Consider the following 18,602-nt stretch of genomic DNA (forward strand, 5'->3'; position numbering starts at 1 on the left):
AAAGTAGGCCAACGGTTTCATTGCGTGCAACACGTTGGTGGAGTCAAAGCGTGAGTGTCGGAAAAACAAGAGGTGTGATTGTACAACGCCGCAGTGAGACGTCACACACACACACAGCTGACTGTTCTACTGAGATGTTGGAGTACCTGTGCTGCCGAGCTGCGAGCCTTTGGGGTTCTGAAGAGTCATGCTTTCAGAGATTTCTCTGTGGGGGCACGAGGAAAACATTTATAAATAAATCGTTTGCAGACATGCGAGCGGCACTTAAAACCAATAATGTCTTTACCTGATGTTTCTCTCATCAAAGAATTTGGTCCTGCATTTCTGGATGATGTGGTCCACCAAGTCGGACTCAGGAATGCGTTTTTCAGACTGTCTGTCCTTCTCGAATGATTTCACCTGAGGACAGAAAATGGTTTTAGCATGTGCTGCGATATCCGACCTTTCCATCACTCTGCTTCACGGAGCTGCGGGCTGGTTCCGATAGTGAAAAAACACACGGCTCGCTTCAAATGTCGCTGCCAAGTGAGTCGGTGCCAGGTTTATGCAAATGAGCAGTCAGATGTCAGCGAATGTCTCTGGATGCCGCGCCGCAGTTTCCTTGATTAAAACGCTGGTTTACCTTAACGTAGTTTCCCTCTTTGTCAGAGACGAGGGCCATGCACGAGATGCCGGCCAGCCTGCAGTGCTCCAGCAGCGTCTCCTGAGACTGAACACACGACAAGACGAGAAGATGAAGTACAGACGACGGAAAGTCAGATGAACGCACGACAACTTGTGGGACGGTACTGACAGATTCTTGCTCAAGGACCGTTTGGAAAGAGTTTCATAAGGAATCAAACTGTGCACTTTAGACATTTGTATGATCAGACGCACGAGTTTAGAAACTGCACAAGCTTTGGCTCACCACAAGTCACAGCTTTGAGTTGGATTCCAGACTTCCTCTTATTTTTTAGTTGGTTATATATTATTAATTTCCTTCTGGATCCGTTTGCAAGAAACGTGTAGCGCCTTACATGCCGATATTGAAATAAATAGAAAATCATGGGCTGCCCTGCGTCCTTATAATATGTCTTCCTTTTTACACTTTATATTAATGCACAAAAGGAGTCGCACCTGCGAGCTCATTATATGCAGCATGTGACAATAAATCTGTTCTATAGATAATGTTCAACTATTATAACTGTCCCACTATGTTGGCACTAAGGCTATTTCATTTTAATTTGTCTACAAAAGCTGAGAATGAATGTAGTCCTACAAATCTACATTTTGATAAGAATGTCAAAAGTCAAACCTGAAGTTTTTATATCATTTCTTCTCAATTATCAATTATTAAAGCTTTCTGGTGCAAGTCAGGGGAAAAAAAACATCAATCTAACGTATTAGAAAATGACAGATCGGCCATATAAAGTACAATGTCTTAGTTGGGGGTTTTTTTAAACACCATTTTTTGTAAAAGGCCACACAGTGAGGAAGTGGTTCGCACTATTTCCCCAGTTTATTTCCATGTTCAGGGTCTTTCTGCATGAAGTTTGCAAGTTTTGTTTTCGTCATTTCTTTATTTACACAAACTAATACAGGTATTACATGAAATAAAACCTGCCTGTGCAGAAGGGGGAATAAGTCCAGGGGGTTTTATATGCAATCCTTCCATTAATAAATATCACCTTAATGAAAATTAAATAAAGAAATGAGCAGAGAAACTAAAAAAAAAAAACAAGCTGATAAATAAAAAACTGTGATATATACCGCACAACATATCAACTCAGAATCAGTGTGGTCCTCTTTGGACAGGAGATAATTAAATAGCTTAGTCTTAGAAACCGGCAATGAGGGAAGCATTTGAAATGATTTGTCCAGAGTTTCGGCCACGAAATGTAATGATAAGTTAATGTGTGGCGGTACGACAAAGTGGTAAATGAAAGTGCCTTGTTTTTTTCCCAGGTCCTCCGATTTCCTCAAAGTAAATTCTATCTAATGATGTACTTAATCAAAAAACACTGAGGGATTTTCACAGAGAAAATCTAACGCACTGGCTCTTTGTAAAGGAAACTGCTCAGTGCTGATGTTTTGGATCGTGGATTATAAATCACAGGAAGGTTGTACAAATTGTCCAGATGCTTTCTTTGATTAATAACCTCAGGATCACAAGCCCGACTTAGAAACATTACACAAATTACATAATGAGAGTATTACTTCCAGCAGCTGCTGAGAAAACGGCATGGATGAGCTGGTGTTTGGCTAAAAGCTTCTCAGGTTGGATTGTGGCCGAATAGCGACACGTAGGGACTGACGACCGAGACCGAGGCACATTCAGGTAATGCATTCAGCCATGACGGTGCACATGTACGCTGACGTCTGCGTCGGCCCAATTTATTCTCATTAACTTCAGCTCGGCTCCGCCGCCAGACGAGCTGAACAAACCCCGCAGTGTGTCGCGTCGAGTACGTGTATCCGTGTCACTTCGCCTTGTCATCATGTAAGCTCTTTACATACACTTCCTCTTTTCTCACCACTTTCTCACCGACACGTCAAATTACATCAGATGTAAGCTGGTGCCTCCAGGCAGATGAGCAGCTCAGGCCTTTAAAGGATTTACAAGACGTAGTTCATAAAGAGTAGATTTTTTTAACTATTTCTTTCTGTTAGGAGGCCAGTTACCTCAAACAGGGTGTCAAACATGGAGCCAAAACTGGCTCGCGACACAGGCCAATCCTTTATCGATGTAACGGAGGACAATAACTAGTAACTCAGGGTGATTGGCCCACTTTAGAAGAAAATAGGAAACATTGCCTTTTTCTGAAAACTAAAGATTTGGGGCAGACCTGTAAAAGGACAGCATTTTAATCAATAATTATTTAACATTTGATGCATCTTGGGTGATATTTACTCTTTGTAAGGGCATCATCCTCTGGACTGAAGCAAAAGTTTGCCTTTGTAAACCTCCTATTACAACTAAAACCCGAAGGAACCTCATGATGCACTACATGTGAAATACAGTTTCTTTGTCACATTGCCACTCTAACGGTGAGTTCCTATTCATGCACATCCTCTCACAAAGGTTGGTGGTCTGGTGCCACATCAACCTGCATCGTTTCAGCTCTAATTTTGTCCACTGCTTCAATAAAGCCATATTCTATGTAGTCTTTGTTCTTTTTGATTGATTCATCTTTCTCTTTGGCGTGGCGCGCCGCCATTTTTTCTCTTGCCGCTTAGTTTCAATGTAAACACTGTTGCAGACATCATGTTTTCTGGGAGAATCAGTGTAAAGACACACGTTTATCTTTTCAGCCGAAACAGTTCTGGACATGCTGGTCACGGTGCAACGTAGAAAGCTTATTTCTGGCCGTTGGGTGGAGATAATCAGGGGGAGAGTGTGTGTAATGCAGTTTTCTGAATGGCGTGAAAAAAACCCCTGCGTGGATTTCTTCAGAAATATACCATCTTACACATGCATAATCCCACTAAAAAGTGATTTTACCATAAAGGGTGCCCTTTGAGACTCTTGGAAAGAGCAAGGTTGCTGATCACTCAACGTCCTGTGCCAGGATGAAAAACAATGACGGCCATCAAGGCAAACACTTACTGAGAAGTGCAAAAGTGGAAAGTTAAGACAACAATAGGTCATAATGGGTCGAGGAGGAAAAAACAGGAGGAGCTGGAAATGTGTGCAAAAGGCAGTCCCAGTTTACAAAAACAGTCGTGCCACGAGTTTGTCACATAATCAGGAAGAATGGGAGCGAGGCGTGGCGTCAACACTTTGGATAAACAGCTTCTCTTTGAAGGGACTGATCTCAGCCTGGATCTCCAGCAGACGTGTTTCTAACATAACACCAACATGGAGTCAGTCATTACGGACACGACTTTGCTCCTCTGGCTCGGTTACGCCTTGGTCAAATGCAGCAACAGAGGACAGCACCCACTCTAGCATATTTACAATTTCTGATAGGGAAACGATAAGTCTACAGGGGTTATTTCCTCTGGGACAAAAGTCAGGCGTTGCCCTCTGTAGGAGGACAGAGGTTACTGCAGGACAGGCGGTGAGAGGTAGGGGTGCTCAGGAAATCACCCATTATCCACGGAGGATCCCATTGTTTGCCCAGAAATGTGAATGAGTTTACACAAACACGAGGGCTCAGTTACATAATTATCAGTGGGTGAAGAAAACTTCCCTCCGAGTTCTGTTTGAACCTCTGCGTGTACAGTCCTGTCTCACCGACGTCCTCCGTGCAGATCGTTTTCCCTTCACAAGTCACAAGACGGAGAGTGACTCGGCAAAAACTCAACCCCGCATTCTTGATTTGAAACATCGGTGTTTCAAACTATAACACAAAGCAACATGCTTTGCGTTTGATCCTCATTGTTAATGAAGGGAGTAATTCAGAACTTTTTTTTTTTAAGGTAACCTGTATAAAAGGTTGCAGACCTCCTCTCTCAAATTCTGATTCTGCAACATGCTGGCGGAAACACCCACTCTCAAAGCGAGAGGCAAATCCCCCGCTCTGTTGTGGATTCTCGTTAGTGTCTCATTGCGGTTTTCATTGTCATGTGCATTTTAGGTCTATTTTTAGCAACCTCAAATCAGGAAAAAACGACTTTAGATCTCTGGCAGCTAATAAAGAACCACTTGTTAAAGGAAGGGATCGCAAAAGACACTGACTGGATTGTTATTTAATCAAAATAGCAGAATAAGTCAATTTAACACAACGCTGATGAACACAGTAAGTAAAATATGATGAAATAAAAATAATGAAATGATGAAAGCATTTCTATTGGTGTCCCACAAGGCTCTATGTTTGTTTCCAGACACATACATGCTATGAATAGTTTTGATCTGTTTGATATTTATTATTAGACTATTATTATTAGACTAGACTTTATTCTTATTTTAGGCTGCCAAATTTAAGAACTGGCCAAAGTTCAATTTAATTCATTTATAGTCCATTTATCCTTTTGTTTTCACTTTTGAGCCCTCATGACATAAATTAATTTAAAAAAAGAATAATTTGGTACATCTATCGTGATTCATTAACATATTTCTGTCCTCTGAGTAGCTCCAACGTTTTTTGTTTGTTTGTTTTCTCTGGGCATTCCCAGTACAACTCTGCATACACATTTTGAAAGGTTTTTTAAAAACAGTTTTTATCTGCAAATGTCCTAAAGGCTACTTCAAACCTGGTTTATACCTGAAATATATTATATCTATAAGACATCATATTCCGCATTAAAACTCTAACTGATGAACTCTCTGCACTGTGGTACCGTGTGTTCCAGATGAGTGTTACATCACTGCTGCCGGCCCTTTTGGAGGCCACATACTACAAAAAGATGGTTCAACGTACTTTCTCACCAAAGAGATTAAACATAAATACAATAAATGTGCTTCAAGCATTCAGAAAGAAAGAAATAATCTGATATAGAAGCAATGAATAGATTAGATATCCTCATCACATGCAAACTTCATATGACTCCACAGTCTCGAGACTTTGAGATGAAAACCTTCTTTCTATTCATTTTTGAAAAGCTGAAAAAACTAAACTGAAAGCCCTCAAGGTTTGACACCACACATGCTTTGCCTTACAAAAATAGGATTTTCTGTTTGAACGCTCGACTTACAAATCTTTTCTAAATAAGATTAAGTTGGTAACAGCTGTTGAGCTCCGTCGGCAATAAAAAGCAAGAGGAAATAGAAGTAAAGTGGAGAGAAGACTTTAGAATCATTAGCCGGATCGAGTCGGGCTGCTGACCTGTGAGACGTCGTAGGCGATGTCAGCGGAGACGCCGGTGCTCCACAGCTTCTGGACGACACTGATGGCTCTGGGCATGGAGGAGTGACCCACCGGGACCACCAGGGCATCACAGGAGCTCACCGTCGGCTGGCACGGCAGAAGACACGATCACATAAGCAGAAACAATAAAAAGTTTAATAAACAAATTGGTAACGTACCACTTCCATGTAAGCATTTAAAATGTCGAATCATGTTTTCTTTTTAATTCTATTTAATCCTCATTCTGATAATCACCCTTTAGAATCCCTTTTACAAAATGTTTATATAGTTTTCCCCTTTTATTTTGTTCTTATATTTACAATTTAATTTGTCCTTACTTGCGCAACTCTGACCGCATGACAGGTGAACAGGTGTGTGTGATGCTCTTTAGAAACATTTAAATGTGAAATACAGATAATGATACTTTTCCAAAAATAACTCGGTGGAGTCGAGAGCCCCAGTGATCACAGTTATCAACGCGTTTCTAAAAGTGGCTGTGTGGCAGCCAACTGTTGTAATAAGGCATCATTAAATATGAAACTCTGCCTGCTGCTCGCGCCTTCATTATAATGATTAAGAATGTCGAATCCCGGCGGGTCTGCGTCTGTCTCCGTCTGTCTGTCTGTCTGTCTGTCTGTCTCACCGGCTCCTCCATGCTGGCCATCGCAGCGCAGATCTTGTCCAGGGCCACGCTGGCCCCCACCGCACTGGGGACAGGCACGGTGGACGCCGGCCCCCGAAATTCCAGGATCTAGTCGAACAGAGGACAAATCACACGAGGACACCGAGCAGCCTGCATCTCTAACACTGCTTCATATGGAAATAATGAAATACAGAAAGAGGAGCGCTTTGAGATGGAGAAATATGGTTCACATACATGAATATGTTCAGGGGAATTGGTCTGGCAGCATTTTTCAGAACAGAGCCACAGACTTTGTGACTCTGTGCCAGTAGATTCATTGTTGGAGATGTGTGGAATGTGCATAGATGACAGTCAAACCCACCAAGTGATCGTAGCGTCCTCCAGCCGCCACGATATCTGGCACGGTGCGCTTACGCTTCCTGATGAAAGCCACGAACTGGAAGATAACCCCGGAGTGATGTTGTACCTTGTACACTAAACCTAAGTTGACCACCACCTATTGAAGGTATAAATCAGTATTAACAAATTAAAAGAAATAAAAAAAAATAATAATAAACAAAGTACGTTTAATTTACCCAAAAGGCTGAATCACCTTTAATTTCACTCCCAGTCTGCGCAGAAGGACAGTGAGCTCCTCCAGGTCCTTCAGACCCTGCTTGGCCAGCTGGGTGGCGGCGGTCTTCTGTTTGGTGAGGGACGTCAGCAGTGGCGCCAGCTCCTGCAGACTCCCCTTCTGCTCGATGTACTTGTACAGCGTCTGCAGCTGGAAGCACGAGACATGCACAGCTCTGGTGAGTGCGCACTTGCACAGAGGCGCCAGGAACCGGGTGGATACTCACGCTGTTGGTTGATAGTGAAAAGTTGTAGAACTTTGCTTCCACCTCACGTCTGGTCAGCTTTTGATTCGGAGAAGAAAGGGACAAGTATGAGGATATTATAGTAGCAAAATGTGTGTTGAGAGTTTCTGCAATGAGATTTGTGTGTGTGCTAAAATGTGCACCTCACTTTGTGTATTCATATTGATTATTTTATGCGAGTACCTACTTAAGATTCTGTGTACAGTTTTGTATGTGTGGACACAGATTAAGCAAAATATTTATTATATTATATTTATTTGAACAATATTTATTTTGGTGTGCATACTGAGATTTGAGCATCCTTACATAAACATGTAAATGTTTCCATTTTCACTTTTGCGTCATGCAGGATTCTCAGTCTTAAGTATTAGCCACTCTTCTACTACGTTACAGATTTGTCCATAACTCTGGCTCTGCAGGTTTCTTCCTTTGAAAAGGGAGTTTTTCCTTTCCACGGTCTCCTCTGACTCATGTGGAATTGTTGGGTTTTTCTCTGTTAAAGTGTCTTGGAATGACTGCATTGTATTTGCCGCTATTGAAATAAAACTGAATTGAATTTTGACTTTGTGTTATGAATATTGAATGAGTGCAGATCGAAGGGCATGCCGCCTGCCAGTCAGCACCGTGAGCAAACAATACCCAAAGTTATGTATTCTGTCGTAACTGAGAAGACCACCTAAGCTTTAGGTGAAGACATTTACAGGTTATTTTAGGCACACACTAATCTTGTCATCCACATACAAATGCAGTTACACATCAATATACATACACACAACACATGTACGACATTGTCCTACTATAAGACTCCCATTGAGAAGGGCAATAAAATGTTCCCACTGCTATTATATGCAAACATTCATCCCAGCAGATGAGGAACAGACCCGAGATGTGGGCAGCATGTGTGAGCTGCACTGACCATAGCATCGCACAGTATGTTGGACGCCTGGCTCAGTTTGTCCTCGGGGACCCCGCTGTGGAGCAGGATGGCCTTCAACAAGCTGGTGTGGTTCAGGTAGACGTGATAGTTCCTTTCCTGCAGTCACAAACATACTTTAAAACCCTCTCAGCTGCAATTACAGTCAAGAAAACAGGAGCCCGACAACACAATGAGCACCTCGGTGAATAATGACAGCTGTTTCCGGCTGTCATATCATTCCATCTGACTCATAAATCGTTAAAAGCTTTAGCACAAAGAGCCGGGTGGCGGGGCAGATCAGAATCTGTGAGGGGGTGAGCGACAGGCGAGATCCGAGGTTGACTGGGTTCACGAGGCACATGCACAGAGCTGCGATCGGAAACTGACGCAGCATCAGGAAAGATGTGGACAGGAAATGGACGGTACTGGAAGGGAGGGAAGGAAGTGAATAGTGCTGCGCAAAACAGATTTACTATGTAAACAATAAATACTGTGTAAATCTGTCAGGCGAACGCAGACTTCGGTATTTCAGGAATGTGAGTGGGAAGAAGAGGAAATAACAACATGAGTTCAGGATGAGCCGATGGTGTTTGTGGGAAAATGCATTAGGATAATAGATTCATCCCACACACGCTCTCTGTGTGTGTGTGTGTGTGTGTGTGTGTGTGTGTGTGTGTGTGTGTGTGTGTGTGTGTGTGTGTGTGTGTGTGTGTGTGTGTGTGTGTGTGTGTGTGTGTGTGTGTGTGTGTGTGACCTGGAGTGCAGGGAATTCTTGGATCATTTCCGAGATGGTGTAAATGGTCTCTGCGTCTGGCAGCAGGCTGTTGGTGACCGGCGTGATGATGTCGAAGGCGCACTCCAGAAGCTCCCTCGGGTGAGCTCGGTCAAGCTTCCTGGGCCGGAACACACGCTCGATGCTATACCTTGAATGAGATGAAGGGAAACAAACACTCCTCTTTGTTTATTACTAATCTGCATTAAGGTTTTTCTACGGATACAGAAAAAACTAATCATGTCAGGGCTGAGACACGCAGCGTTTGATCTTTAGGTTCTTTTGAAAATGCTTTTCCATCACTGTGGTTTGCTGTCAGTTTTGACTGACGATAAAGACGACAAAATGAGGTTTAGTAAGTAATCCCACATGACAAGTAAGTTTGGTCTACATCAAGGGTGTTAAACATGAGGCCTGTGGGCCAAAACCAGCCCACAAGAAGCGCCAATCTGGGGCGCAAAAACACCAAGCACATTTCAAAAGAATATGATCTTATTTTTAACTTCTTCATTTTTTTTTAATTATTTGTAGTTTATTAGTGGTCAAGATCACAAAATTTGAATTTTACATTCAAACGTTCGGAAAATAAGGGGGGGGGGGGGGGGTATGACAAAACGATATACCAACAGGGAGTAACCTTTATATATAAATGTTCAATAAAGTAAAGAAACACGATGAGGCCAATTGGTTGTGATGTATTTATAACAGCTGAACAGCACTGTTCCATTCTTTGATTGTAGTTATCTGCTCCATTCTATACATGTCTGTCAAAGTCTATCCAAGAGTCAAGTGTGGGACACTCTGGTTTTAACCATTTCATGGTAATGGTCTTTTTACAGACCACCAGCAAGTTGTTTTTAAAAATAGTGGAAACGACACAGTGAGTTTGTAAAAACACGCATAATGCAACAGTTATAGATGAAGTTGTTTCTTTGACACCCCTGGTCTAGATTAAACAAACCCTGGTACGACTGCTGCATTGGTTTGGTTCATTTGTGAAGAGTAAATGCTGCCATCTTGACAATGAGCGACTCAGCTTTACAACCAAGTTTCTGTTCGCTTGCCGTATTTTGGTGAGGTTAAGAAAGTCATATGGGAGTGTTTACACAGCTGTAACCGAACATAATGTAACCGACTGCACAAGATAATCCTTGCAGATTATTGCATTTTATCGGCACAGCAAAAGAATTCCTTTTGCCGTTTTGACGCCAATACATTTTATAGTCTGTCGATGAATCTGAGCTGGTGAAAATCTCACCACAGTGAGCCAACATATCACAGTATTATAGTGGAAGTTATGTTAGAAAATATACTTAAGAGCATCTGTTCGGCTACAGTTCATGTGGAAGCGGACAGAAACTCATCTGTTTTTGCAATTTGTTTCAATCTGTTGGTGAGTACGACTACTGGAGGCATCACTGAGATTTGCCAAAAACATCACAGTGAAGACTGACTGACTGACTGACTGACTGACTGACTGACTGACTGACACACACACACACACACACACACACACACACACACACACACACACACACACACACACACACACACACACACACACACACACACACACACACACACACACACACACACACACACACACACACACACACACACACACACACACACACACACACACACACACACACACACACACACACACACACACACACACACACACACACACACACACACAAAAACAGGAGTTTTTATAATAAAACCTGAGTGGGCTCCCAGGTTTGCTCCAGATTCACAAAAACTGTATTTATTATCTTTATTAAAGTTTTGTCTAATATCTCTATATCTAATTTTGACAACCTCGAAGCCGGCAAAGCTAAGACCTGATCAGAGGTCCAGGACACCTAGTTGAGAACCACAGTATTAACGTGAATACCTTCGTAAATCCTGATAATCACTATAAAAACAATCTTAAGATAATTAATGAACCACGGGTTACTTTACCTCTTCAGATGTGTGACATTATTACGGGCAACAAATCTTGCAAACGCCATCTAAAGTGAAAACAGAGTGGAGACATCAGGAGCCCATGTGTAATGACAGTGAGTCAGCCGGTGCATACCAAGCTGTAATCAATCACAGTATGGAAACAACTATTTAGACCTCAGGGTTTCCTGAGGTAGCAGGATCTGAAGCCGGCTGCTGATTGCAGCCTCACGCTGCGTGTGCTCATGCAAATAGTTGTATAATTCATGTGACTGTGCGTGTGCGGACACGCACACCCGGGCGCATGGTGTATGTGTGCGCGCCAGTGTGTTAAACGTACGCGGAGGTCATAGGGCAGTGTAACCAGCATTCCACTGTGATCCATGAAGCAGGCCAGCTCGCTGCCATCGTACAGCTTCCTGTTCCGCGGGAGGAGCAGCGGGGTCTGCAGGCGCACCGCACCTGAACACAAACATCACGTATCACCGCTACATCGGCATAAGATAACTTAACCCTCACCCGGAGCCAAGTGATGCATGGCGGCAGATACAAGCTGCGCATCAGCAAACAAGAGCAGCTGGACATCGTCAGGAATGTGCACAGAAACAACACTGACACCTGCACACAACCTGACCTGCCCAACAGTGCGCTCATTGTTTAGCCGCCCCTCGTCGGAGCAGATGTTGTGGGTCCGTGAAACGGGCTCACGGCGGGTCAGGAGTCCAAGTGGGCTCGCTGTGTCGAGTCAACAAAAGCTCATGTTCACACGCACACACACTAAACAAGCGGGAGTGTACCCACCGTGCTTCTTGAAGATCCTGGTAATCGTTTCATACACATACTGCTGCAATTTGGCGCCGCTGAAGCTGAAGCTGCCCTGGAGGGAGAGCAAACAAACAGCCTCTGTTAGGCACCAGCAGACATTGATTAAGCACCAACAGGCCTTCTGCTTTGCACACCAGATGAGCAAAGCAGAGAGCGGTAAAGAGCTAACTATTCCTGTATCTGCAGTGCCATCTACTGGCAAAGAAGGGATTCTTTTGCAGGACAACTCAGATTACAAGGATGCTGAATCACCAACTCTGATTAGAATAATTTAGCCTTTTTTATATACATGTTCTAAAGTCAGGATTAAACATAAATGCACATTAACAGACATTTTCAACCTTGTTTCACTGATTGTGTCAACTCTTTAAAGCTCACCAGACACCATACATTAATCTGCTTACTGGAATTTACTATGGAAACTTCATCGGTTCCTTAAAAATCAAGTGATTTCACAACAAACACCTGGCCATGAAACAGATGAACCAAATGTCCATCGACTAGTGCTCGCCTAAAAAGGTGGAGGGATCATATAAATTCCACCTGATTAGGATGCAAATACTTTCAAAATAAAGCTGAGCGTCTCCACTTCTTTACGACTTGCTGTCATAAACAGAGCTCAAATACTGTAGACTGTCGATATTCAAATATTTAGTCATTAACACAATATGCAACCTTGATTTCTGGTTGTATGCAGAGATTGTCAAGTCTAACTCCAGTTAAAATACACAGAGATACATTTTATAAATGTTTCAAGCACAAAATATATCTCAAAGAGCAACACAGTACAAGTTAAACCTATGATGCAAGATATTATCGAGTATTGCGATACCAATATGACTTGCAATAAATAAATTCCTAAGTATGTGATGTTGATGTCTTAATGTTTTGGGATTTGTGTGATATGTGTCTGTAGTTGTTGAATTTAGCGACATGTCCCAGAATTATGTTCTTCCTTGCTGAACTCTGGCCTGTTGCCACCTGGCGTGAAATATGATCTATTGCCAACACAGTTCACGGTTGTGGGGCAACACCGAAATTACCATAAGTGTTGACATGCAGATCAAGACATGAGCAAATCTAATTTCAACAACCTCACAGCAGGTAATGTCTCGGCCTCATGGATCCCTGGCACATCTCCACCCAGTTTGTCTCGGACCACAGTGTAAAAGATCCACTCAGAGAGCAGACGAACCTTGTGCAGGTCGATGTCGTAAGTGTAATCCATGACGGGTGAGTTGTTCTGAGCAAACAGCTGTCCCACCATGGTGCGGTAGGCCTTGGCGTTGACATTGGCCATGGTGTTGTGCAGCACTTCGTGCAGCTCTGACTCCATCATCTGTGATGGAGGCAGCAGTTCGCTCTTCTGCAGCTCCTGAGCGGTAGGCCGGAGGGCCGGGTCGTGCTTCAGCAGCCACTCGATCACTTTCTTCTGGAAAATAGAAAATGATACCAAGAGTTTCCTAGAGGGGGGGGGGGGACATTGTTATCCAACAATGTGGCCGCCCACACTCTCACCTGTGTTCCTTGCTGATATGAAGTAAAGTCATCAGGGAAGTGGATCGGCTCCTGTGGTGTGAAAACAGATGATCCGACTGAGAGGAGACTCAAAAGAAAAAGAAAAAAAAGAAATGCAGGTGAATGAATAACTTCTCCATAAGGAGGACGTACCATACGTAGCTGGCTCAGGACGGTGATGCGCTCCGACCCCGTGGTCATGGGCCTGTAGGACATCTCAAACAGGATGATCCCCAGACTGAACAGGTCAACTTTCTATAAACAAAACCACAAATGGAGGGAAATAAACACTTAATGTAGTATTAAGTTAAAAATAGAGATGTTAATAATGTTAAATTCTCACTTGGTTGTATGTAGCTTTTGTATTTCCTTGAACCTCAGGACTGACATAGAGGGCAGTGCCCACCATGCCCGTCATATTACCTGGAAACACAAATGCAAAAGCTGCAAATCAAGAACTGGGATATCAACCATCGACATGTTGAGTGTGCATGTTTTCCCCATGTGTGAGTGGGTTTCCTCAGGGTACTCTGGTCTTCTCCCACATCCTGAAAAATCCTGTGTACCTGAGCAAGACCCCCCCCCCCCCCCCCCCCCCCATTTTATATTTCAAAATATAAAAATAAAAGTCAATGAGCCCTGTTTAAACTATACACACCTGTTGGGTCTGGTTTGGATATTGCTCCTGAGCCACTGTCCTCGATCTCAAATTTACCAGCAGCCTGAGAGAGATGACATTTCTACAGGTTAAACTGGATCTGTGTTTGAGGTGAAGCTGCAAACTGTTTGACACAGTAAATTAAAGCATACCACATTAGCTGGGTGGTCTGTAGCCAGACCAAAGTCTCCAATTTTAACACGATCCTGTGAGTCGAGGAAGATGTTGACAGGCTTCAGGTCCCTGTGTATCATGCCCTAAGAGACGGGAGAGCCACAATCAGTTAAAACACAGCTTCTATAGATATTATTCGTGGCATTGATGCATTTGAACCGTACCTGCTCGTGGATGTAAGTAAGGCCATCAAGTATCTCTCTGAAAAGTCTCCATAATCGATGCTGATCCTGGTGCAGGCCGTGATCAATCGTGTCTCTTAAAGTGCTTTTTTCACAGTATTCCATCTGTCAGGAATTAAAAAACAAATAAATCATGAATTAAGTATGAAAACATGATGATTACAGGTAAAAGTGGCTCATGTGGACAAATGTGTAATGAAATGACTGCGTCTGATCAAACTCCCACCTCCTTCTGACCCATTATTCACATTTTTCTACTGAGATTCGTCTAGTCATCTGGGTTTCGATTGCCCTCAGCTGAGACTCGCAGGCTTCCGTTTGTTAAGACCTTTCTTATCTGAGTCTGATTTTATCCTTGAGATTACTGAGGAGTACTATAGTTATTTATTGCTATGAAGGCTGTAAAGGTATGTACACGCAGCCTGAAAAGAGTGAGCATGCTAGTCTACCCCAAGAGAAAAGAAACCCCGGAGTGAGAGGAAGATCCTAATAACTTTCATTATCTACATAGAAAAGTGCCACATTATATTTTTCACATCATGAGACAGCACACTGAGGTGGAAACTGAGACAGTCAGTCTTTGTAATCTGCTAATACACACAAATAAATGTCATTAGTCACAATAATATCGATACAAACACATAAATCTCTCCACAGGCACACAGAAGTATTTCTGCTTTTATATAAGCCGGCGACGAGATGCTCACCTGTATGTACAAATAATGTGCTATGTTATGATGTCGATCGAAGTCTGTGCTCTCCGTCGCCGCAGTCACCGACCTTTTGCTCGGCTCGACCTGCAGGAGTGAAATGCCGTTTGTTTTTATGCACCATGAAAAAAAAATTACAAACGAGTGCGAGCTGAAAATGATCCCACCTGCACAATCTCATCTGTGCTTCCATCACCGTTATCAAAGATGATGCCACTCCCAGAGTCACTATCTGAAGGCCTACAATGAAAACAAGTAATGGTAGTAAACACTGATGCCGTCATCGCTGTAACATAGAAGAAAAAAAAAGAAAAAGTGACCTACAAAAAAGAGGCACCGAATACATCTTCCTCGTCATCATCATCATCATCATCATCTTCGTCCTCATCATCGCTGGACTGATTTCTGCTGCACTTGGCGGTGGAGGATCTCTCGATGGAGGTGGACCACTCCACGGAGCTGGACAGGGTCGGGGGCGGGGCCACGTCCTCCACGTTGTCTGAGAGGCCGAGGTCGTTGAGGCGCCGCCGCGGCTCTCTGGCCTGGGGAGGCTTGTCGGCCGTGCTCTGAAGCTCGGAGCTGTCGGTGCTGCTCAGCGCGCCCAGCGACGGCGTCTCGTGCCGCTCGATCCACGCGTTGTAGTAGCGGACGATGTTCTCGTGGTTCAGCCGCGAGAGCAGAGTGACCTCGCCTTTGATCCGTCTGAACTGCTTGCAGGCTGGATTGACCTGGATGCGCTTCACAGCGTAGTAACAGCCGTCCAGTTTGTTCTGAACCTGAACGAGCAGCAGAGAGAACCGACAGGAGCATTTGTTGCAACGTAATTTTCTTTTTTAATAACAAAATAATCAGGAAACCAAAAAAAAACTGCATCTCACCTTAATGACGGCGCCAAAGGCTCCTTTTCCCAGAAGCTGCAGCTCCTCAAATTCATCGAAATAGCGAGAAAACTGTCTCTGCAACCCAGAACTGAAAGGAGCGTTGAGAATGTGACTCTGTGGAATAACTGATGATGCAAAGTCCACCGCTAGATCTGGAAAGAAACACGCAACATGAAAACCATTTCAATGATAATGGCTCCTTTAATGTGAGTCACTGCAGATTCTTAATGGTTCACAAAAACAGGAACAGATATTTTTAGTTTTTTAAGTAAAATGTGCGTTTAAAGACGCAACTGCAAAGATATTAAGCATAAAGTCTTTGAATTTATCTTAAAGCAATCATCAGAATGTGAGGAAACTAGTTACTAGAAGATGGTACAATGAGTCATACGACAAATGCCACCTCGGCACATAATGATCATGCCCAATCAAACAAAACTCTCCTCAAAGGATTAAATACAGACTGGACTGTGATTCAGTGCTGCCACCTGCTGTACAAACATGGCATGATATAAACTTTGCACATAATGTCTAGGTGTTGGTATGTTTTGAACAGCTATATGATCCATTCACCCATTGATCAGTATTAATCAATATACTGCTTAATCTCATACAAGATCACAGGGCTGAAGTTGGTAAACAATGTCCACTACAGTTACAACACACTACCTTCTGGGCTGTTGTCCTGGTACTGCGGCAGGTTTTTAGGTGAAGGGGGTTTGAGGAAGGAGTGGTCCAACAGCTGCTGAGTGGTCCAGCGATCAGCGTCATTGAGGCACACACACCTAGAACAACAACGTCCGTGATAATACAGCTGATTCTGAAAACTATTCCCAATTCTGAGAGAGCAAAGTAAGAACAGAAAACATGTTCGCATGTGTTTGCTTATTGTACATTTCAACTACCCTGTCAACAAAAAACAAAGGAAACAAACAATGTTATCACCCGTAAGAGAAAACATGCAGATGAAATAAAAGACTATGTTATTGATAGAAGTCCCTTCAACACATCGTTTTCTAGAGCTGCACTATTTATCAAAGAGTGGATTATTAATTAGTAAATAGGGTTTCTCCTTTTTAGATACTCAAATGCTGTTGCGTTGTGTGACCTGACATGAGCGCTTCACGATATCCTACTTTGATCGTTGGAACTTCCCACCAAGTATATAGTCTTCAAAGTTCCTGCTTGACTCATCAATACATCCTGGCAGTCACTTTTAGGTTTATTTTACCTCCCTAACCAGCAACACTTCCTCATTCGTTTCTGTGAATCACAAACATCATCTGGCAGAAATATGGATTTATGTGATAGTTATTCAAATAAGCAGTTTCCAAACAAAAAAAAGAGTTATAATGATTAATGTATGAATTCAATATTCACCTAAAAGAAGAAAAACTAGAGTTTATCACCACACCAGAGCTTCAGATTACAAGATACACATGCTTTGAGAGTAGTTACAAAAGTTCCTGTTAACTTTAACACGGTGTGAATGGATGAAAAGATGGTGATTTATCATTAATTATAGGTCATTTATATCTATAGGTATGAGATCCCATCAGACCGAAAACGCAGCTTTGAGGCCTTCTAAAGGTTTATCCTCCAATCAGATCTGACCACGTATGAAGTGTGACTCTTTGAAGGTTGTTTGGTCATATCTCATAACTTATTCGCCAAGATATACTGGCCTTTGACAAGATATTTTACATAGCACAGAAACAGTAAACATGCTTAGTTGTAGGAAACTGATAAGGCATCAATCTGTACGTACTTATGGAGGAAGTCCTGGAAGTCAGCAGGGAGGCTGGCCGGCACCGTCACCGGATACTCCTTCACTTCTTTGCCCTGACTCAAAGCCAGCAGCATCAGCCCCAGGTTCCACACGTCCCCCTTCTTGCCCGTTTTGGTGGGCAGCGCCGTGTCGTCCAAGAAGCGCACGTGAGGCTGCTCGAAAATGTCCTCCTTGCAGATATCAGCAAACCTCTTTGACAAGCTGTAGTCACTCAGACGGACGTTCCCCTCCGAGTCCACCAGCACGCTGGAGGCCCCCAGCAGTTTGTGCACCACCGAGTTAGAGTGAAGGTAGTCCAGCGTGGCCAGCAGCTGGGTGGTGTAATGGCAGAGTTTGTCCAGGGGGACCGGGGTTTGGGCGACGAGGCTTTGGTTCAAGTTGACGCCGGCGACATGCTCCACCAGCAGGTTGATCACCAGGCAGTCGTCCCTCTCCGTGGAGCTGATCGCCATATAGTGCACCAGGTTTGGGTGATCCAGCCGCAGGAGAGAGTTAAATTCATTTTCTGCCGCGTGGATCTAAAGAGCAACCGGATAGAACAGTAGATGTGTTAAACACAAGGCCTGCTGGCAAAACCGACCAACAAAAGGTTCCAGTCTGGCCAAACCACAAAGCAAATGGTAAAAGGAAACCTACATCCCTTGACAGTGTGAACTCGGCCAAGTTTTGATTCATTTGACAAGGAAAAAAAACTCACTTAACTGGATCCCTTTTTCTAATAATCAAACATTTTTAGAATTGCCTCATACCTGCTTTTTACAGTTCTCGATCTTTCCTTTCTCCTGCGAGGTGAAGAACTTTCCCATCTTCTTGTTCCAGCGCAGCGACCACTCATAGATCACGGCAAAGTCCCCCGAGTTCGCTTCAAATCCGTAATAAACCTCACGGCCGAGCCGCTCGCTTCCTCCTGTCAAAAGAAACAATTGGAACCAAAGGGATTACAGAGGCGGACTGAGCCAGGG

The 18,602-nt window shown here is 43.3% G+C and overlaps 1 protein-coding gene across 3 annotated transcripts in view; it reads right to left on the bottom strand.

Moving 5' to 3' along the window:
• eif2ak4 (eukaryotic translation initiation factor 2 alpha kinase 4) overlaps positions 1 to 18,602 on the bottom strand; it is a 35,325-nt gene that overhangs the window by 12,140 nt on the left and 4,583 nt on the right. Inside the window, exons 8-34 of one of the 3 annotated variants that reach the window (XR_013935983.1) lie at positions 18,390 to 18,547; positions 17,620 to 18,158; positions 16,521 to 16,636; positions 15,849 to 16,003; positions 15,295 to 15,746; positions 15,138 to 15,210; positions 14,968 to 15,057; positions 14,243 to 14,365; positions 14,057 to 14,161; positions 13,905 to 13,968; positions 13,590 to 13,669; positions 13,400 to 13,501; positions 13,247 to 13,297; positions 12,924 to 13,160; positions 11,705 to 11,780; positions 11,244 to 11,365; positions 10,922 to 10,971; positions 8,939 to 9,107; positions 8,185 to 8,301; positions 7,251 to 7,307; positions 6,987 to 7,174; positions 6,773 to 6,907; positions 6,412 to 6,519; positions 5,748 to 5,876; positions 623 to 709; positions 287 to 399; positions 147 to 205 (exon numbers count right to left, since the gene is read on the bottom strand). Coding sequence is in view for 2 of the 3 variants with exons in the window: in XM_080480003.1 (XP_080336129.1) it covers positions 147 to 205; positions 287 to 399; positions 623 to 709; positions 5,748 to 5,876; positions 6,412 to 6,519; positions 6,773 to 6,907; positions 7,004 to 7,174; positions 7,251 to 7,307; positions 8,185 to 8,301; positions 8,939 to 9,107; positions 10,922 to 10,971; positions 11,244 to 11,365; positions 11,705 to 11,780; positions 12,924 to 13,160; positions 13,247 to 13,297; positions 13,400 to 13,501; positions 13,590 to 13,669; positions 13,905 to 13,968; positions 14,057 to 14,161; positions 14,243 to 14,365; positions 14,968 to 15,057; positions 15,138 to 15,210; positions 15,295 to 15,746; positions 15,849 to 16,003; positions 16,521 to 16,636; positions 17,620 to 18,158; positions 18,390 to 18,547 (3,738 nt within the window). In the remaining variant the exon portion in view is untranslated. The remainder of the gene's footprint in view (positions 1 to 146; positions 206 to 286; positions 400 to 622; positions 710 to 5,747; positions 5,877 to 6,411; positions 6,520 to 6,772; positions 6,908 to 6,986; positions 7,175 to 7,250; positions 7,308 to 8,184; positions 8,302 to 8,938; positions 9,108 to 10,921; positions 10,972 to 11,243; positions 11,366 to 11,704; positions 11,781 to 12,923; positions 13,161 to 13,246; positions 13,298 to 13,399; positions 13,502 to 13,589; positions 13,670 to 13,904; positions 13,969 to 14,056; positions 14,162 to 14,242; positions 14,366 to 14,967; positions 15,058 to 15,137; positions 15,211 to 15,294; positions 15,747 to 15,848; positions 16,004 to 16,520; positions 16,637 to 17,619; positions 18,159 to 18,389; positions 18,548 to 18,602) is intronic. The other 2 variants (XM_080480004.1, XM_080480003.1) reach the window with 2 other exon arrangements.

Source organism: Lipophrys pholis, assembly GCF_963383615.2.
Source record: "Lipophrys pholis genome assembly, chromosome: 14".
NCBI classification, from domain to species: Eukaryota; Metazoa; Chordata; class Actinopteri; order Blenniiformes; family Blenniidae; genus Lipophrys; species Lipophrys pholis.